The 17,443-nt window shown below is 44.1% G+C and overlaps 1 protein-coding gene across 2 annotated transcripts; it reads right to left on the reverse strand.

The window, feature by feature from the left end:
• Positions 1-86: 86 nt before the first annotated feature.
• On the reverse strand, positions 87-17,233 carry HIKESHI (heat shock protein nuclear import factor hikeshi). Of its 2 annotated transcripts, XM_075919402.2 has the most exons (6): positions 17,078-17,208; positions 16,090-16,197; positions 15,608-15,845; positions 10,189-10,340; positions 1,254-1,372; positions 87-354 (listed from the first exon to the last, which is right to left on the reverse strand). In XM_075919402.2, exons 3-6 carry the CDS (start codon positions 15,756-15,758, stop codon positions 300-302), a joined length of 477 nt encoding a protein of 158 aa, XP_075775517.1. In that variant the 5' UTR covers positions 15,759-15,845; positions 16,090-16,197; positions 17,078-17,208; the 3' UTR covers positions 87-299. The 2 variants fall into 2 exon arrangements, with proteins under 2 accessions (XP_075775517.1, XP_075775516.1); XM_075919401.2 differs by lacking the exon at positions 16,090-16,197 and having other exon boundaries at positions 17,078-17,233.
• Between the last annotated feature and the right edge of the window lie 210 nt (positions 17,234-17,443).

Consider the following 17,443-nt stretch of genomic DNA (forward strand, 5'->3'; position numbering starts at 1 on the left):
TTGTACAAATATGGTTGATGTACAGCCATTTTAACAATGGGACAAACTAATACAAGTACATAAGAACACTTTTAAAGATGTAAATATACATTGATTTTTTTAAGTTTATTTTTTAAGCTTAAAACACAAAGATGAGCAGTTTTCAGTTTTTAATTTTAAATAAGTTTCAATGGTACTATAAAATCAACGTAGTCTGCTCGGACTTGGATTGCGCCACCAATTTTCTTTAGTGGGGTGATTAACTGTAACGAAGACATGACTATATAGTTGGAGAACACTTCAAAAGACCTGATTCAAATTTATGTTTTCCAAAAGAAAGGATTCTGGGCCAGTCGTCTTTGGAAGTTCTCATACCTAGAAGAGACAAAAGTTTGTCACAATTAATATGGCTTCTCAATAATGCAACTCAAGATTTTTGGCTTTCCATTTTCCTAACCATTGCTAAAGAGCTAGTCTAGATGACAGATTAAGTAATCTGTACAGAGGCAAGGTTTACATATCTCTCCCCTGCCGCTGCACACGCACACGCAGAAAACTCCTTGAATACATCTTCCCCCTGGATGGTTCTCTCAAGCCCTGCTTTCCCAGTCATGCTTCAGGCACTCTGAGATAGAGATGTATATTCCATTATATCATTACCTTTACAGTGTAGCTAATTAAAACTTAATAAACCAAACATGTCATGAATTATATACTAAACTACATTAACAGTATTCAGGTTGCACAGTCCAGCATGCAAAAGTTAGAAAATGCCAGTTTAAGGTTGCCCATTTATCCTTATTTCTGTCCTCTGAGTCCATCCTGTACTATAAATGAGGCTCTTGATCATGTGGAAAATATTGTATCTGATTATGTAACTGAAGACTAACACATATGCATCACTCCTGATAACTTAACAGACACTGTAGCTCAGGAACAGACAGCATATGTTCTGCTTTCCCATAGTTAGTACAATTATAAAGAGCAAAGGCGGCTTCTGGAATCAGCCACAAACTGCAGGTAGCGACTAAACTGTCTAGTAGCAAACAATGAGAAAAGTACAGCATTTTAATTATCCAAGTTTAGTATTTACAGAGGCTACATAGAACAGAATACAAGGAACTACTCTAGAGTAGCTAAATCAACAGAAGAACTTTTAGTTACATAGCTTCAAAGTAAAGCTACTGTATGCCATGAAAGTGAATTCAGTGCTATGAAATTCACAATTCTGGAGCCTAGAAATAAGATTATTACTTGAGGTATTTTTCCTTTACCATTTCAGAACAACATTTGCAGGGATGAAAGCTTCAGAGGGATTTGGTGTCATCTGTGCCTGAGTAACTGCAAATGATGAGGCAAAGTTATAGAAGCTATCCAGCATCTTCTGGGTGAACTGAAATACAAAAAAAAACATATTGTAAATCAAATCCATATTTACAACTTTGATCATGGTTTTCATTTTTAAAGTACTATTCCAATAATTAGCTAATCTTCAAGCCTCATGTTGGGTGGATTAAGTCTCTTTTACACATGGGGGAAAGGAAAGCAGAGAGGTTAAGTGAAAAGGAAGTCTATGTTGGAAAAGGAGAGGATGTAGCATTACTAGCTCCCACCTCTACCCTCAAACACGGCCTATTCCAAGAGAATGTATCTTAGAAACTAAATATTTTGACTTTTATTCATTTGTTGTTTATTTTCAAAGGCTTAGTTTCCTGGAGCAAATTTCTGAAGAAAATCCTTAAACAACCTCAAGATAAACAAAATTTGTAAAATCGTGTGGGAGTAATGGATGATGTAGTGAGAAGACTTGGGCGTTGTTCTACAAACTACACTAGCAAATTAGTGGCAGCCTATCAATAGTACCTGTTGATGATGATTTTGCCTACAAGGATCTCGTTTTCTGTATTGTTCACTTAGAGATAATTCCATGTAAGAAGAGGTTACTTACCTCTAACTGTAGGTTCCTTAAGATGTGTAGTCTTTATTTGTATTTCACTATGGGTTCTGTATATGCACCCTGAGCCCAGAGTTGGAGAACTTGAAAGTAGCAGTTTTTGGTTTGTGCATGCATCCTGGCTGGCCTTATGATTCTGACCAAGGAGACAAAGGGTGGGATAGACCAACTGCTACTTCACATCCTTCACCACCACAAATCAGATAAGATCCAAAGTAGAGGGAAAAGAGGAGGGCTAATGGAAAACATATAGGGAACACACTTCTCAAAGAATCTCCATTGCAGGTAAGTAACTTCCCCTTCTTTGAGTGATGGTCCCTATAGTATTCCACTCAGGGGCTGTCTCTAGACTGCAGGATTTTTTCGAAAAAAGTAGCCTTTTTTCGAAAAAACTTCACCTGCATCTAGACTACAGCTGCATTCTTTCAAAATTAAATCGAAAGAATGCGGCTTTTCTTTCGACGGCGGTACTCCTCATTTCACGAGGAATAACGCCTTTTTTCCCCCTGAAAGTGCTCTTTCAAAAAAAGGCGCTATGTAATGCAAACTGTGCTTTTTCGAAAGAGAGCATCCAGACTACCTGGGTGCTCTTTTGAAAAAGCAGCTTGCTTTTTCAAAAGTACTGATTGTAGTCTAGATGCTCTTTTTCTAAAGAAGCTTTTTCGAATGTATCTTTCGAAAAAGCCTTTTTCGAAAGAGGCTTGCAGTCTAGACATAGCCAGGGTGTTTGACAAGCAGTACCTAAGTAAGAAGAGGTGAACAAATGAAGATGGTAGAATTGAGTGGGAAATTGCCATCCCAAATGAAACCTCAGTAACTGAATCTTATACCAGAAAGTAACACTATGCAAAAAGTTGGATGGAGCTCCATGTGGTGGCTTTACAAATGTGATGGGGCGAGGCAGCCCCGCATTGAATCCACAGGACCCAGCCAGGGTTACCTGGCTGCCGAGGCCCTTCCCCCACAGCCCTACCGAGCATGCCCAGGCTGCACCTCAACTATAAAAGCCTGGGGAAGGGCTCAGTCTTGGGCTGACAGCTGGAGAAGGACCTATGAAGGAAGATCCTGACCAGTAGCGACCCGAGACCCCAGAAGTAGTCAGCGGAGATGCCGAGGCGAGTTGGGGGCATCACAGAGGCTGCCCACTAAGGAGACGTCATCCCAGGGAGGACAGCAAACCTGACAAGTACATGGGAAGTAGCTCCAGCGGACCAGGTAGGAAGTGGCCCAGTGCAGGAGCGGGAGCCGCCTCTTCTGCCCCGGGAACCTCAGCGCGGTTCAGCCTTTTTTCCCCGAAAGTGCTCTTTCGAAAGGGAGTGGCATGCCGTCCTGTCACTCATTGGCCCTGGGCTGGGACCCGGTGGAGTAGGGTGGGCCCGGGTCCCCCCTACCAGGGATGGGGCCCTCTATCACCCTGTTCTGCCAGTGCAGGCCTTGCCTTAAAGGGCACTGAGACTGTGTTTGTGGACTCTGGCTGGAGGGCCTTGCCTTAAAGGACTATACAGAGACCGTACTCATGGACTTGGGCCCGTGAGCCAGGTTCTAGAGGGATAGTCGGTATCTGGGTTTGTGGACTTGGGATTCCTCCCTGTCTGCCAGAGGAGACAGGAAGGAGCGCCCCACCACAGAGGGGTACCTCCTGAAGAGATGCAACAGTCATGGCTGGAGCGCTCAGGGACGGAGGGAGGTTTGAGAGCTGACAGAGCAGAATGCAAACAGATAGCCAATTGGAAATTCTCTGGATGAAGACAGCATAACCTCTGACTCTCTCTGCTACAGTGACAAATAGCCTCAGTGACTTTCTGAATAACTTTGTACTCTGCAGGTAAAAGGCCAAGGCTCCTCAAACATTTAAGTGGAGCCTGTGCTCTTCTTTGTATGCTCTCTGCTGTGTCCAGGATAAGAAGCATTTCCAATTAGATTGGCAACATTTCCTAGATGCGTCCTTTCTGCTATTAAAAAGGATGTCTCATAAGGCCAAGGAGCACTCCAATTCAAGGTCTGATAAACACCCTGAGGTGAAGCAGTAGTGGATTGGGGTGCCTGATCCTGCCATTGCACCTGGTCAGAAGCTATGGGAAGATTGGGAAACTAGTCAGATGATGAGATGACAGGAATAGGAGGTTGGGGAACCAAAGTGTCTGGGCCAAAAAGGGGCAACCAGGAGGACTGGCACCACATCCTGGCAAATTGTATGTAGTATTCATGGCAGAAGCAGTAGAGAAAGGAAGGCATAGTTAAACTGATATGACTAGGGGAAAAAGAAAAAGGTCACCCTGGGAACATTAAGCTAGGGCTCCACTGGAGCAACACGTGGCACATCTGGTTGCCCAGAAAGAGAACAGATCCCTGGTTGGGGTTTGCCATCATGTAAAAATGTCATGAAGCTCCATGTTGTAAAGTTCTCACTTGTGGTCAATCAGAAAGTGTCTGCAATCAAGTTCTGCATCCCTAGACGGGAGGCTGCAGATAATGCATCAGCAGTCAGATCACCCTATTTCCAGAGACTGACTGCTTCACAGAGAGGCAGATCTTGCTCCCCTTGTTTGTTGATGTAAAAAACCACTCTAGTGTTGTCTGAGGACATACATAGAGTTGATGCAAGGAAGGACTCACATGCCTTCCATATCACCCATAATTCCAAGACCCTAGAGTATATTCTGTACTCTAGAGATGTTACCAGTGCAGCCCACATGGGCTCCCCAACTTAGCTGCATCTATAATAATATTATTTGTCTAGGAAGGAGGGGAGAAAAAGGGCCCCTAAGCATAGCAAGGAGATCTCTTCGTGGGAACTTTCAGTGTGAGGTTCAGAGAATGGCAACTTAGGGAGTAAACTAACTATAGCCATGCCTAAAGGCAACAAAGGTTTTGTCTTGCAAATGGAGTGACATGGGTGGGATATCGCTGAAGCCACCATGCCATCGGTGGGGGGGACAATGATGGTATCCGGCCATAAGTTGGTGGATTTTTCATACACACATAATATATATCTCTAGAATGGATTTAGATGAAGACTTAGTCTCATGGTTCCCAATCTACTGACTAGGCTCCACTGTGGAGTGGATCTTCTAGCACAAAAGTCATACTTTGCAGCAGGAGGTTCATGCCTTGCTGACTCATTCCCATGGATTGAGGCAGGGGAAGAGGTGTGGAGCAGTCCCCAGCCGAGGTCTGATTGAAGCTTCATGATGGACTCGAAGAGTTACTTACAGAAGTCAAGTGCCCGTCCTTCTCAGGCACGGCTGGTCAAGGACTCAAACACTGTACTGAGTTTGGGCCTCTTCCAGACAGCAGAGGCTGAATTGATGGTCATCACTGACTGAAAAGGAGGATTGCAGGCAGAAGGCACCGAGTTTGAAGCTCAGGACATAGTGTGGTATCCAAATGGGACATGGGGGAGAATGGAATACAGGGGAGGGACTCCTCACAGCCTAATCTAATTCTAAAATTATCAAAACTATTAAAAGTTATTAAAATTTCTAAATCTACAAACTATTTACAGCTAAAATAAAAGTGTTCTTCAGAAATTATGTAAGAATGAAGGACAGTAAAGATTCTGACTCTGACCATGTTGAGGTGAGCAGGGACTCAGAAGGTGGTCAGTCTACCTTGATCTCTATCACCTCAGTCAGACGCATGAGACAAGCCAGGGTCCATGCATGGACCAATGGACAGTATTTTCAAATTTTCTGACTCGGGGTACGTAGAGTGCCTGAGTAATCAACAGTGGAAAAAAACAGAGACTATCACTTGAAGAAAAATCCAAATTCAATGCAAGATAATTCCATTTAATTTTTAGTTTGATATAAAAGAAGATTCAACATAAAATGGAACAAGCAGAAGTCATATTACTCTTTTTTTAATACAGGCCAGTTGCAACTGTTCCTTACGCAAACTGGTCCTTAACCAGCAATTATCTCTAGTCATAATCTCTAACTTTGGAGTAACCATATTCTTGAGAAACAGTATGAATCTTTGCCAGTACCGTATAGGTGTGGCAGCAGAGCCACCTTGTGGATATATAGCAAGAACTGACAGGAGTTCCAACAGCATAGTTAAAAACACCTCCCTGAACAACACTAAGCCAACAGAAATACTCTTCCATCAACATGGATCTGCATGGGGAAGACAGCTGTTAGCATTGTTGTGTTGGCCAGCAAGAGTGGATTTTTTTTTCCACCCCACACTTCTAGCTAACACAGCTATGCTGACAAAACTTTGTAGTGCAAAATAAAACATAAAAATATATTAATTAAGCTTGGAACAGACTTGTAAAAAGTAATTTTCAGATATCAAATGCCTCTCCCATAACTGTAACTACTGTGAGTTGTCCACTATCAGAAAGACATATTACTGGGCTAGAGAGTTTTTGGTCTGACCCCGTATGGCTGTTCTTTTTTGGTAGTTTGTTAAGAATAGAAGACATTAGTTTCTTTGGCAATTATCTCACAAGGCACATTTTCTTAGTGGTACAACAGGCAGTAATGGAAGAACTGATGCTTCAGAGAAATATTGTTCAGAAATCATTCTATATTTCTATTCTCCCTCCCCATGCATGCTTAAAATATTTACTTAAGCTTCAGTGGGGTAGCCGAATTAGTCTTTAAAGTGCTACCAGACTACTTGTTGTTTAAGTTTCTCCTGTTACAGACTAACAAAATATGTAGATGGTATCATAAGCTTTCACGGACACAGCCCAAAGTGGCTGTGCCCATGAAAGCTCATGATACCATCTACATATTTTGTTCGTCGTTGAAGTGCTACCAGACTCATTCCGATGGACTGCGGCAGGGGGAGAGATGTGGAGCAGTCCCCAGCCTGGACTCCAAGAGGTACTCATGATGGACTCCAAGAGGTACTTACAGAAGTCAAGTGACTGTCCTTCTCAGGCACAACTGGTCAAGGACTCAAACACTGTACTGAGTTTGTTGTTTAAGTTTTTCATATTTACTTAAGAGAATTTGTTTAGGTGCACTAGTTGTGCCTGTTGAGTACTCCTCACTTGAAAGTCTGACGGGTAGCCATGTTAGTCTGTAAGTTTAAAAAAAAAAAAACAACATCTTAAACAATGAATGGTCCTGTAGCACTTTCGAGACTAGCCAAAATATACACATAGTATCATGTGCTTTCGTGAGTACAACCCATTTCTTCAGATGACAAATGTGGAGCAAGAGACAAGGAAACTTGCACAGATCCAAATAGACATCATCTTCCTATCCAAGTGCAAACAGATGAACATCATACCCAATGAACTCCAAAAACATGTCTTGGATGAGCTGTTATATTCAAAACCCAAATGACATCAAAAGTTAACTATCAGGTACTTACAGCTCACTCTATTAGCTTCATTTAGCATGTACAATTTAATAGACAGTTTTCTGGGTTTCCCCCCTCCTTTTCTGCTATATATTTGGACCCCTGGACTCCTTGTTCCATATTTGTCATCTGAAGAAGTGGGTTATGCCCACAAAAATTTATTATACTATCTATATTTTTGGTTAGCCTCTAAGGTGCTACAGGAACATTCATTTTCTAAGTTTTTCCTCACTTGAAAATCATTCTGAAGTTCATCATACCTCCACGGCTAGTTGTGATGGCAGCCTGAAATCAGCAGTCATTAACACAGCTAATGTGTTAGGCTTTTTAAAGTGCTAGGGAGTCATTGTTCCCATCACATCACAGATATTAACTTCAGTGCAGTTGATCATAAATGCCTGAAAAGTTTCTGTAGAACTGAAGCAACAATATATTGTCTGGCTGAAGCCAAAACAGGGTCTGTCCCAAGCAGCTGCAATTAGCATAATTTCCTGTGGTTCTGTACACTCCTCCCCTTTCTCTCCTCAATTACCCACATGAACATCAAAAATCCATTTACTTCCCCATTAGAGGAGTCTCAAGAGATGAGACATTGCTTAATTCTAGGCCCAAAATATAGTAGTCCTAAGTATGGAGAGCTGTTTCCCCAAGACAAGACAATGGGTGGCAGAGTGAAGATTCAAAGGTTCCTTTCTACTGACTCAAGACTGGGAGGAGAAAACGGGCCAGAGGTACCACTCAGATGCTGGAGCACGAAGAAATTATGGTTAAGGCAAAGGGAATATGTATCCAGTTGAGCATGAAGCAAAACAGAGAGCAGCATGGGACATATCAGACTCTCTTCACCAGTACCAAAGCTATGAAGAACATATCACACCAGCAAGAAGCAGGAGGATCCAGCTAGCTAAGGCTGCCACACAAGCCTGCTGATAGTGATATCACAATATCTGCCTCAAGCAGGCCAACAGCTTTGGCCATTCCCACTGTTCCCCAAGTAGCAGCCCTGAGCTTCAACATGCAGCACAATCTTGGATCAACAGTAAGTTTCTTCAGAGTGTGTTGGCCTGGTTATTGGAATATTCATTATAGGACTACATTGGCTTAAGACCAAACAAAAGTGTCTGGAACAACAGTCAGGAAAGAAAATGGCTCAAGATAAGCCATTCCTCAGCAAACACTTGAGCTGTTAAAGGACAATGCCAGAATCACTGGTTCATTGTCCTGCAGTGCTACAAGATTAGCTTTCAACATGAGAGTCAAAGTTTGGGAACACAGGAGAACAAAAAAGGGGGCTTAAAAGGGACCCTTTCCTCAGAAGAGTGAGTGTTCAGGGGAACCAGACTGAGGATTGATTTACACTAAAACATACTATGGACAAGTATCAGAGGGGTAGCCGTGTTAGTCTGAATCTGCAAAAGCGGCGAGGAGTCCTGTGGCACCTTATAGACTAACCGAAGTGTTGGAGCGTAAGTTTTCATGGGCAAAGACCCACTTCGTCAGATGTATACATCTGACGAAGTGGGTCTTTGCCCACGAAAACTTACGCTCCAACACTTCGGTTAGTCTATAAGGTGCCACAGGACTCCTTGCCGCTTATACTATGGACAGTTACATTAGTCAGGAGAGTGAAAAAATACCCCCCTGAAGACAGTTATGCCAGCAAAATTCCCAAAGGCAATACGGTGCTGGCAATGGAAGAGCGATGAGGAGTCCTGTGGCACCTATAGACTAACTGAAGTGTAGGAGCATAAGCTTTCGTGGGCAAAGACCCACTTCGTCAGATGCATGTAGTGGAAATTTCCAGAGGCAGGTATAAATATGCAGGCCAGGATCAGGTTGGAGTTGACGAGGTGGATCCAATCAAGGAGGATGAGGCCCACTTCTAGCAGCTGATCTGGAGGTGTGAATTCCAAGAGAGCAGAAGCTGCTTTTGTAGTTAGCAAGCCATTCACAGTCTTTGTTTAATCCAGAGTTGATTGTGTCAAACTTGAATCAGCCATACTGTCACTGGTACATTCTCCTGCACATCTACCAACATAATATATGCCATCATGTGGATTTTTCATACCCCAAGAGACAGTTATGATATTGGTCCGACATGCAGACCTGGCCTAATACTAGAGATACATTTAGTCAGTCAGTCAGTCTCTCTCATACTCACACAGCTTTGTGCATACTACTAAACAAAAGTTTTGTTTTAAGAAAGGTATTTGATCACTGTACACAACTGCTCCAACTCCTAAGGGAAGAACAGCAGGTGTCCAAACTCAGTCAGGGTAAGCATAATTGACACACAGTACTGTAGCTCAGTGTTAGTGTAAAAGTGGAGGAATTACAGTGAAATTGGTAAAGGGAGGAGGCCTACAGCAGGGGCAGCTGAAGACACTATGAAGGGGACAGAAGTGCAGATGCACTTAACTGTTACTCTGAAAGAAGACTACCTTACCATTTGAGCTAATATTCCACCCCAAGTGTTTCCCATCCCCCAAGTCTAGGCACTGTATTTTAGGCTCCTAACTGTTGGGGGAACTTTAGAATCCTACTTGATCTATCTTTCTACAGCACCAAAACCTCAGTTTCTGTTCCTGTGCTGGAAAGACCTAAAAGAGCCTTTTAAAGTATGGTAACTTTACTTGAGTTATACGTCATGAACATAGAACTATTTGACTGAGGATGGAAATATACCAGCATTCCACTTAAGTATGTAGAATACTGCAATGGTAAAAAATGCACAATTTTTATATTTTCCTAAGGAAAAATCTTATTTGAATAAATAAACTACCAGACCAAGATTAGCTTGACGACATATAATTGGTGGCTATAGTTTTGGAATTACTTGCGGTAATTTTTCACACCTGCCTTGACAGAGAGCTTGATTCTTAATGGGCTCTTACACCAAGAGCGAAAACCTGATGGAAACAATGCTTTTAAATTACCTGAGTGAATGAGTCTACTGATGATACAGCAGCACTTGCTACCGGGGTCTGCTGAGCCAAATTTTCTAGCAATTCCACTGAGATCCCAATCTGGGCTACAGATGGTGTCTGGGGGATGTTCATTGCTCCAAAGGGGTGTTGGCTGCCTTTCCCTGAAAGAAATAGCACAAGCAGTACAAATGTCAGACTTGGCATGAGGACAACTACCATGTTAAGTCAGTAAAATTTCTTATGAGTGAGGTGTCTTGTTACTTGCCAAGTAGACATCTTTACATACAAAATCATGGAAAACAATGGTGTACTGCTCATACTAATTGTGTGAAAAAATACAATGGATAATTTTAAAATACAGAAGTACCTTTAATCTTGCTAATAAAAAAACAGAGAGACAATCCCTAACAGAACCTTAAAGGGAAGGAGTTTTATAAGGAAGAATTAATCAGTTTCTAAAATCCCCTAAGAAAACTAATCACTCCATTGAGCCAGTTGAGTTATATGTTTGTATATAAGATTCAGAAGCATTTGAACTGCTTGGTATTACTGACTTTTCCAGTACAACACCTCAACTACCTAACCCAGGTCACCACTTCCTCCTACCCCAGTTAACCACAAAAAAAACTCTGCTTCCCCCCTTCCTCAGGTCACAGCTCCCTCCCAGATCCTGTACTCCTTCCTACAATCCTCCCCCAAGCCAGAATCCTGTCCTGCACCCACATCCCTTCCCGTATCCCAAATATCTGCCCCAGATCACAAACCTGTCTTTCACAAAGACTCCCTCAGACCCTACATCCCCACCTTTACCCCAGTTCCTTAACCTGAGCTCCCATCTGCCCCCAACTTCCCTCCTAGACGCTGCACTCCTTCCACAGAAAAGTGTAGCCTTTGACGACTTACCAAAATCTTGGAATTGTGCCCCCATCAAAACTTATTGCCCACCCCTCGGTTAAAAGATCAGCTAGAACTTGTATTGTTAGATTAGATGAAGGGTTCTCTTGGCCCTCTCAGTGAGATTTGTCCTGCATTCTATACCATAGATAATGTCATTACTTTGACGCTACTTCCTCTCCTCTCCCATCCCATCCCCAAGAATCCCAATACAGATCAATCCCCAAAATGATAACTTGTGCTCAGTGCCATAAAGACACAAAATTAAAGTGTCATTCTAGTTGAGTATGGACTTCTGGGGGTACTGTTTCTCTCAACTGCCACAACAGGTACCACCTCCTGCCCCCAGTTTACAAGAAGGAACAGTATAACTGCAAGCCTTGCAAACTCAACAATAGACCCCAAGTCAAGGTTTGGTTTTGTGACTGGTTTAATCAATAAAGATTCTGCAACAGAAACTTTGTTAATAATTGTACTGATGTTCAAGAAAATGGTTCAGTGCTTCACAGACATGCTGGAAGGGCATAATGAGTGGGGTTCTGCAGGGATCAGTTGTGGGACTGGTTCTGTTCAATATCTTCAACTATTTACATAATGTCACAGAGAGAATCATAGAATGATAGAGCTGGAAGAGACCTCAGAAGGTCATCAAGTCCAGCCCCCTGCCCTAGGCAGGACCAATCCCAACTAAGAATGCTTATGATGTTCGCTGGTGATGCCAACCTGGAAGGGCTTGCAAGTACTTTGGAGAACAGGATTATAATTCAATTCAAAATAATCTCAACTGGAGAAATGGTCTAAGGATGAAATTTAACAGGGAAAAAGGCAAAGTTCTCCACTTTGTAATGGATTGGTTCTCCCTCACATACAAAATGGGAAGCGATTGCCTAGGAAGAACAACAACAGAAAGGAATCTAGGAGTCCTAGTGGACCACAAACTAATGAGTCAACAGTGTAACACTGCTGACAAAAAAGAAAAAAAAACCACCATCATTCTGGAATACATCAGCAGCAGTGTTGTGAGCAAGTCATTAGAAGTAATTCTTCTGCTCTACTGCACACTGATTAGGCCTCAACTGGAGTACTGTATCTAGTTCTGGGTGCCTTATTTCAGGAAAGATGTGGACAAACTGGAGAAAATCCAAAGAACAAACATGACTTAAATTCTAGAAAACATCATCTATGAGGAAAAACTGAAAGAATTGAATTGGTTTAGTCTGGAAAAGAGAAGACCAAGAGGGAACATTGTAACAGCTTTCCAGTATCTAAAAGGTTGTAATTATTCTCTCTAAACTCTAATGATAGGACCAGCAGCAGTACATTTAAATTACAGCAAGGACTGCTTAGGTTGGACATTAGGAAAAGCTTTCTAATTGTCAAGGTGGTTAAGCATTTGGAATAAATTGCCTACTAAGTTTGTGAAATCTGCATCATTGGAGATATTTAAGTGCAGGTTAGAAAACACCTGCCAAGGATGGTCTATATAGTGCTTGGTCCTGTCATGAATGCAGAGGACTGGATGCGATGACCTTTAGAAGTCCCTTTAAGTTCTATGATTCTATAAAAATTAAGATTCCAACTTGCTCTGCCAGATTTGGTTCTACAGCACTAAGAGTAGTAAACACATTTTACTCAAAGTGAACAGACATGACTAAATACACACAACAGATCTCACAAGTAATAAAACCGCATTTTTCAATCAATTTTCATGAACTGCCACTTAGACTGAAGAAGAAAAAGAATGTGATCCCTATAGATGCCACTCTCTAAATTTTCTATGTATTACAGGTTGGATCTCCATTGTCCAGGTCCCAGATAAGGGAGTTTGCTGGACCAGGGAGGATCAGGGAGTGGAGAAGGGTGCCATCTTCCCTGCTGGGCTCCTCTCCTGAGCCCTGCAAGCCCCAGCAGCTCCACAGGCTTCGGGCTCTTTTGGCCTGAGACCTCTTGCAGCCATGTGGGCTCCGACAGCCCCACAATCTCCAGCCCCCTGCCAACTGCAGGTTCTAGTGCCATGCAGGCTCAGCTGCCCTGCTCCACCCCCAGCCTCCAGGGCTCTCTAGTCCAGCAGCATTCATGGCACTGGACCAGAGACTCCCAAACTACAGAGGTTCAACCTATGCAGCTAATGAAAAATAGCAGCTGGTTCTTACTGCTTTTTGGTAGAGCTCTCAATTGCTATCTTTGTTGTATCTTTAATTCTCTAACACTAGTTGATTTCAGGACCAACATTCTTAAGACCTACCTCAGTCAGAGGCCAGAAATGGTTAAGTCATCCTTGTCCAGCTTTGTCTCCTTATCTCTTGTCTATAGTTTTGACTGTTTATTACCTGCTTTGGAACACTGCCAGCATTGCAAAAGTCTTTCCATCGTAATTATTGCTTTTCATTGTATTAACTTCCTAAACCTTTATGGAGCCCAGAATGCGGCAGCCATATTAGTCAGTCCAGAACCATAGCCCACTATAACTTCTTATGACCAAATTAAAGTTAAGTCTCCTCATCGGAGACACAGAATAGCAGTGATCTTGCTGTTAAGAACATTATTCCTAAAGTTGTGCTCTTCAGTACTTTTCCTGCTATAAAGTGAACAAATCACTGACTGTTTTGCAAACTATAAAGTGGATGTACACATGTACACTGCTCACGGGTAAAGACTGTCATGAACTAACTCTGGAAAAAAAGCAAAACATTATAGATTTGCACTATTCTGTACCTGATTTCACCTCTGGTTTCTTGAAGCTGCAGAAGTCAAGGAATCTGATTTCTACAACCTCTGAGACAGAATTGCAGCCTTATGCATTAAAGCAGGGATGGGCAATAATTTTGAATGGAGGGCCACTCCAAGAGTTTGCTAAGAGGTCAAGGGTCGCACTCTTCCATATTAGTTGAGGAGTCTGGGGTTTGGGATGGCAGTTTGGGCAGAAGGGAGCGTGGGGAAGAGGACTGGGGTGCAGAAGGAGATGTGGGGCTGGAGGGTCGAGTTTTGGTGAAGGAGGGGGTTGTGACCTGGGGAGGAGTGCAGTAGAAGTGTAGGAGGGGGTACAAGGATTTGGGTTTTGACCTAGGGCATGAGGAGGTTGTGACATGGGACAGGGATTAGGGTGCAGGGTCTGAGAAAAAGTATTGGTGCAGGATAGGGAGTGCAGAGGGTTTGGGGCAGGAGTGCAAGAGAGGGGACAGATGGTTGGGGTACTTCGGCATCTCCCAGCCAGAAGCCAGGTGGGACCCTCAGGCAGGCTTCCTGACTGCCGCATCCCCACTCAAAGAGGCTGGCTGTAGGGGTTATGTGATCTCTGCATGCCATGTGCCCCTGGAAGTAGGAGAGACCTCCCCATCCTGCCTGCATTACAAGGAAACTGGCCAATGGGAGCTGCAAGATTGCCTCTGGCTCCCAGCACAGTTTGCAAAGCTCCCAGGGTGTGTGGCGTGCTGAAAGGACATGGATTCCAGAGCCAAGCTGCTTCGAGTGGGTGTGGCTCCCACTGAGCCATGGGCCAATGACAGGCCAGATGCAGTGATCTGGTGGGCCAGATTCATATGATGGGCCTTATTTTGCCCACCTCTGCATTAAAGGCTAGAGTTCACAAAGAAATAGCTATTTAATTAGAATAAATCACTACTCTGACATCCCACCAAAGTGAATTCTACTATAAGCTGCAGGGCTCTTACTATAGTTTAAAGGTAGAAGTGCGGCAGCCAGGACCTGGAGCAAATGGGGATTGCTTACTACATTTAAAAGGCAAAGGCACTGAAGGGATAGCAAGTGCCCCTCCCCCTTATTGACTAATCGAGTAGCTGATGGAAATTCCATCAACTATTCAATTATCTGATTATCAAAACCCTAATCCTTATGGGACCCCTTTGATACACACCTGTTCAATGACTCCCTACTTACATTTTGAAATCTATCAAGTAGCTAAGTTAACCTTCACAGTTACATGCAAGCCCCACTCCACTTCCCTACACTGCTGCCAGCTTTGTACCAACTCTCACGGCGACACCTCTCCCCACATACTGTATCAGAGGCGAAGCACAGGGCAGGGGAGGGCAGAAGCCAGTGCTCATGGGGGAACAGGCTTTCAAGCTGGCTCCCCAAGCATTGGCTCCTGAGGCCCCCTTGTGCTGCTACCTCTGATACAGCTGCCTTCCCCCTGCATGTAAATGTGTAACCGCTGAAATTTTCAGCAGCTACATATTTACCTAAGTGCATTTTAACATCTCTACCACATCCCTGACCATCTACGGTAACAACTAGTGAAGGACTGATCCTCCACGAACCTACCTCATTCTTTTTTTTTTGAACCAATTGTAATGCTGGCCTTCACAACATCCCCTGGCTACAAGTTTCACAAGTTTACTGTGCACAGTGAGATTTAGTAATAGGGTTCCTAGGTGCTTCACAGGACAATTTTTTTAATAAATAGCGAGACAATATGTTCCACTATCTTACTGCATATACTCATTTGAGACAGACAATGAAGTGGATTTTTAGTCTGCTTTATTATTTAACTGTTATATTTCACTGCTCTTACCAGATTTTAAACCAGAAATTTTGAAGATGGCACTCGGTTTCTCATTGGTGACAAACCCCAGGAGTTGCCACACTGCCATCCCACTCTGGTCAGGATAGCAGAAGTAGACAGATCCTCCCATGCCCTCTGGAAATGGGATAGTTCCCAGCATAAAGACCACAACATGGTTGATGTTTTCATAGTCAGGTAAATCAAATACAAACTTATCCTGGGCCACCTGTTGTGCCACTGCTTGCACCTAGAATATAAAATCAAGTTTTAGTTTAGAAATTTTAGTTTTTACCATGTGAGCCCTGTTTTCAGAAATCCATTTAGTGTTTGAAAGAAGAGGAAATGAGGCACATGCCAGTTTTAGTTTGTAAACAGACAAAGGAGCAAACACAACACATGGGAACTGTGCAATAGGCTGCTAAAAGGATTCAGAGTCCTTGTTCTAGCTATACAGGCTCTATAGCACACATAGGGCGGTAGTATCAGAGTACCTTGGTTCCCCATGTGGATAGTGGTAAAATGTGGTGCAGAAGAAGCCGCCAAGTCTATTAAGTAGTGGTTGTCGACCACATGGCTAGCAGAACCCTAATCATGGAAACCTGTTTAAATAAGAAATAAGATATGGCTTTATACATTTAGTTCAAGGCTAGCTAAATGTTAGGGCATAGAGCCACCCTTGTCCTTATTACCGAGTCCATGTACATGACACATCAGTACATGCTTCTTGATATAGATCATTCCTACTCAGAATAAGCCACAACACAACACGCTTGGACCAGCCACCTCACAGATACCCAAACATCTATATTACCAAACAGGATTGTAGTCTGCTGCCACTTAGAGCAATCTACTGGCAAAATGACATTACACACCCCTCAGTCAATAAAATTTGGGTACCACCCTTTACGAGGGGAAGGAAGGCACACTGGGATGGGGTCTGCATAGAACTGGCACATCTAGAGAGTGAGGGAAGAAGACTCCGAACACATTTCCTTGGGAGCTGCTCCCAAGAAGCAAGGACGGGAGATAAGCGAGAGCCATCCCGGCCTGCAATCTGCCTGCCACAGGACGACCCTTTCCAAACTTCCTCACCACCACTGCTATCACCAGATATAAACACCCCGCACCAAGAGACACGCCTCCATAGGCTGAGCACACACGTCCCTCAAGCACCCACCCCCACACCGCCCCCCACTCCTCAGAACCCTCCCCCGACAACCCTTCCCCATGCCTGGCTCCCAACCCGCCCCCTCCCCATAGAGCCCCCCGAGCTCGCTTCCCCTGAACCCCGCCCCGCCGACGGAAGCCTGCGGCCTCAGGGGTCTCCCAGGCCGAGCGACCCCGCAGAAGGGTACGAATCTACCCGCAGGGACCCCGCCTCCAGCCCCACCGCCCTTCATAGGCCCCGCCCCCACGCCTGTCTCTCCAGAGGCCCCGCCCAGCCCGCCAAGGCCCCTCTCTCCGGGAAGCGCTGCTCACCAGCCTCCCCGCCACCAAACAGCCGAACATGGCGGCAGCTGCAGAGCCCTACAGCCGCAGAAGCTTCGCGAAGCAGCCGGCCACTCCACAGCCTACATAATGCCTAGTCCCGCCGGAAACAGCCCCTGTGAACCCCTAGTTACGGGTCTACTTCCGGGGGAGGGGCGGGATTCGTCGGTGTTAGTCACGCGGCCTACACTTCCCAATATGCACCGCGCCTTCGGAGAGTCGTCCCGGGACCTGTAGTCCCAGGCTACGCTGCGAGTGGGTAGGAAAATGCATGCTGGGATATGTAGTCTGTCCCCTGTCACAGCCGTTTCCTTCGTTCTGGCGCAATGCATGCTGGGATACTGTCAGTCTGGGCGT

The sequence above is a fragment of the Pelodiscus sinensis genome, chromosome 1 (assembly GCF_052426305.1).
Source record: "Pelodiscus sinensis isolate ZL-2025 chromosome 1, ASM5242630v1, whole genome shotgun sequence".
Lineage (NCBI taxonomy): Eukaryota > Metazoa > Chordata > Testudines > Trionychidae > Pelodiscus > Pelodiscus sinensis.